General features: G+C 43.8%; 1 protein-coding gene across 1 annotated transcript; it reads left to right on the forward strand.

Annotated features, from left to right (window-relative positions):
* Positions 1-1,014: 1,014 nt before the first annotated feature.
* RNASE9 (ribonuclease A family member 9 (inactive)) lies at positions 1,015-1,441 on the forward strand (the record flags this gene model as incomplete). The annotated part of the gene is made up of 1 exon (XM_003803841.1): positions 1,015-1,441. A coding segment is annotated over exon 1 (427 nt), but the record flags the coding sequence as incomplete, so codon positions are not given.
* Between the last annotated feature and the right edge of the window lie 13 nt (positions 1,442-1,454).

The following is a 1,454-nucleotide window of genomic DNA, read 5'->3' on the forward strand; positions in this document are numbered from 1 at the left end:
TTGCTCATAAATTTTTAGAGTGTTGGGGAGGTATGAGTGCAGCCTGCTACTGGGGAAGAGACATGGAGATACACGTAGAAGTAATGTAATGACTGTGAAATCTCTCATGATGAGGTCACCATACCTGCAGATAGGTGAACAGTAAGGAAAGAGTTTAAAGGATACAAAAATCGGATCGTGGTAGAAACCATGACGTCTACCTAAGAGAAAAAAGAAATGAACAGAAAGAACAAAAAGGAGTGATGTCTTAGTGAGAGAACTATGCAAGAGGTAAGACTAGGCATAATCCCACAAGGCACTAAGCAATATCAGGCAATGAGGCCAGGGTAAAGGCAGACACACGAGAAAGCTTAGCACAGGGTTTACTTGGGTGCTTGACCTCTTCTCCAGGAGTGTCTACAGCTCCATGTGAGCAAGTAGATAAAGAATTTTCCTCGGCACAGTAGAATGTTAAGGAGGGGAGGGTGCATCACTTATGGTGCCTGTCAGCGCGAGTTATGAAGGGATAAGATACATTTGTCCCACATGGAAGGAACGCGTGAGCCTCCTCTCTGTCCCCCCCTCTGTTGCCGCAGCTGTGTTGACCTCCTAATTCCTTCCCTCCCCCATTCATCTCTCCTTTCGTCATTCTTGTCTCCTTCCTTTTCTTTTTTCCTTTTTCCTTCTTTGTCCCCTTTTCTCTCCTCTTCCTCTGTTCTGTCCTTCCTCTCTCTTTTGCCTGTTCTCCCCTCCCTGCACATTCTCTCCTGTCCTCCTTTCCCTCCCTTCCTCTCCTTTCCTTCACCCTTCCTACCCTTACCCACAGTCTTCAGAACTAATATACACCTAGTATGGTCATTTTGGGGTCAATAGTTCAGAGTTATTTAAATAGATTTTGAATCATCACTTATAGTGATTTTGAAATCCTATGATTCAGAACAGGAACGGGAATAGGCCCTGACCAAGAAATGGAAACGAGGACATTAAAACAGTAAAACATTTGTCCTTATCACTTTACTCCCCACAGAGAAGGAAATGAGGACTCTGCCCACCATGCACCTGCTGCCTGTCCTGCTCCTGCTGCCTGTGCTACTCCTCCTGCTGCAGCCACTGCAGCTTCAGGGGAGAAGGAAGTATTATATTTTAAGTGAGAATGCATCAGAAGAAGCTTTAGAATATTTTGATGAAGTTTTGGGTCCAGGTCCTACCAGACGACCTACCAAAAAGAAATTCCTACAGATGGCCCTTATTAATTCTGAGAGACCTTTATGGGATCCGGATTATTGTACTGGTGAAATGATGTATAGAAATGTTCATAAGAGGTTCATGTGTGTGACAGAACATTACTTCCTCCAAATGTTCTATGAGGAGTTGCTAGAGATCTGCACCCACCCAGTCGTGCCTTGTAAGAATGGGATTCAAAAATGTAGGAGAGGCAATAAAATAATAAAGGGAGTGCATTGTACTTTATTAAA

The sequence above is a fragment of the Otolemur garnettii genome, unplaced genomic scaffold (assembly GCF_000181295.1).
Source record: "Otolemur garnettii isolate 467f Iridium unplaced genomic scaffold, OtoGar3 scaffold01808, whole genome shotgun sequence".
Classification (NCBI taxonomy): Eukaryota; Metazoa; Chordata; class Mammalia; order Primates; family Galagidae; genus Otolemur; species Otolemur garnettii.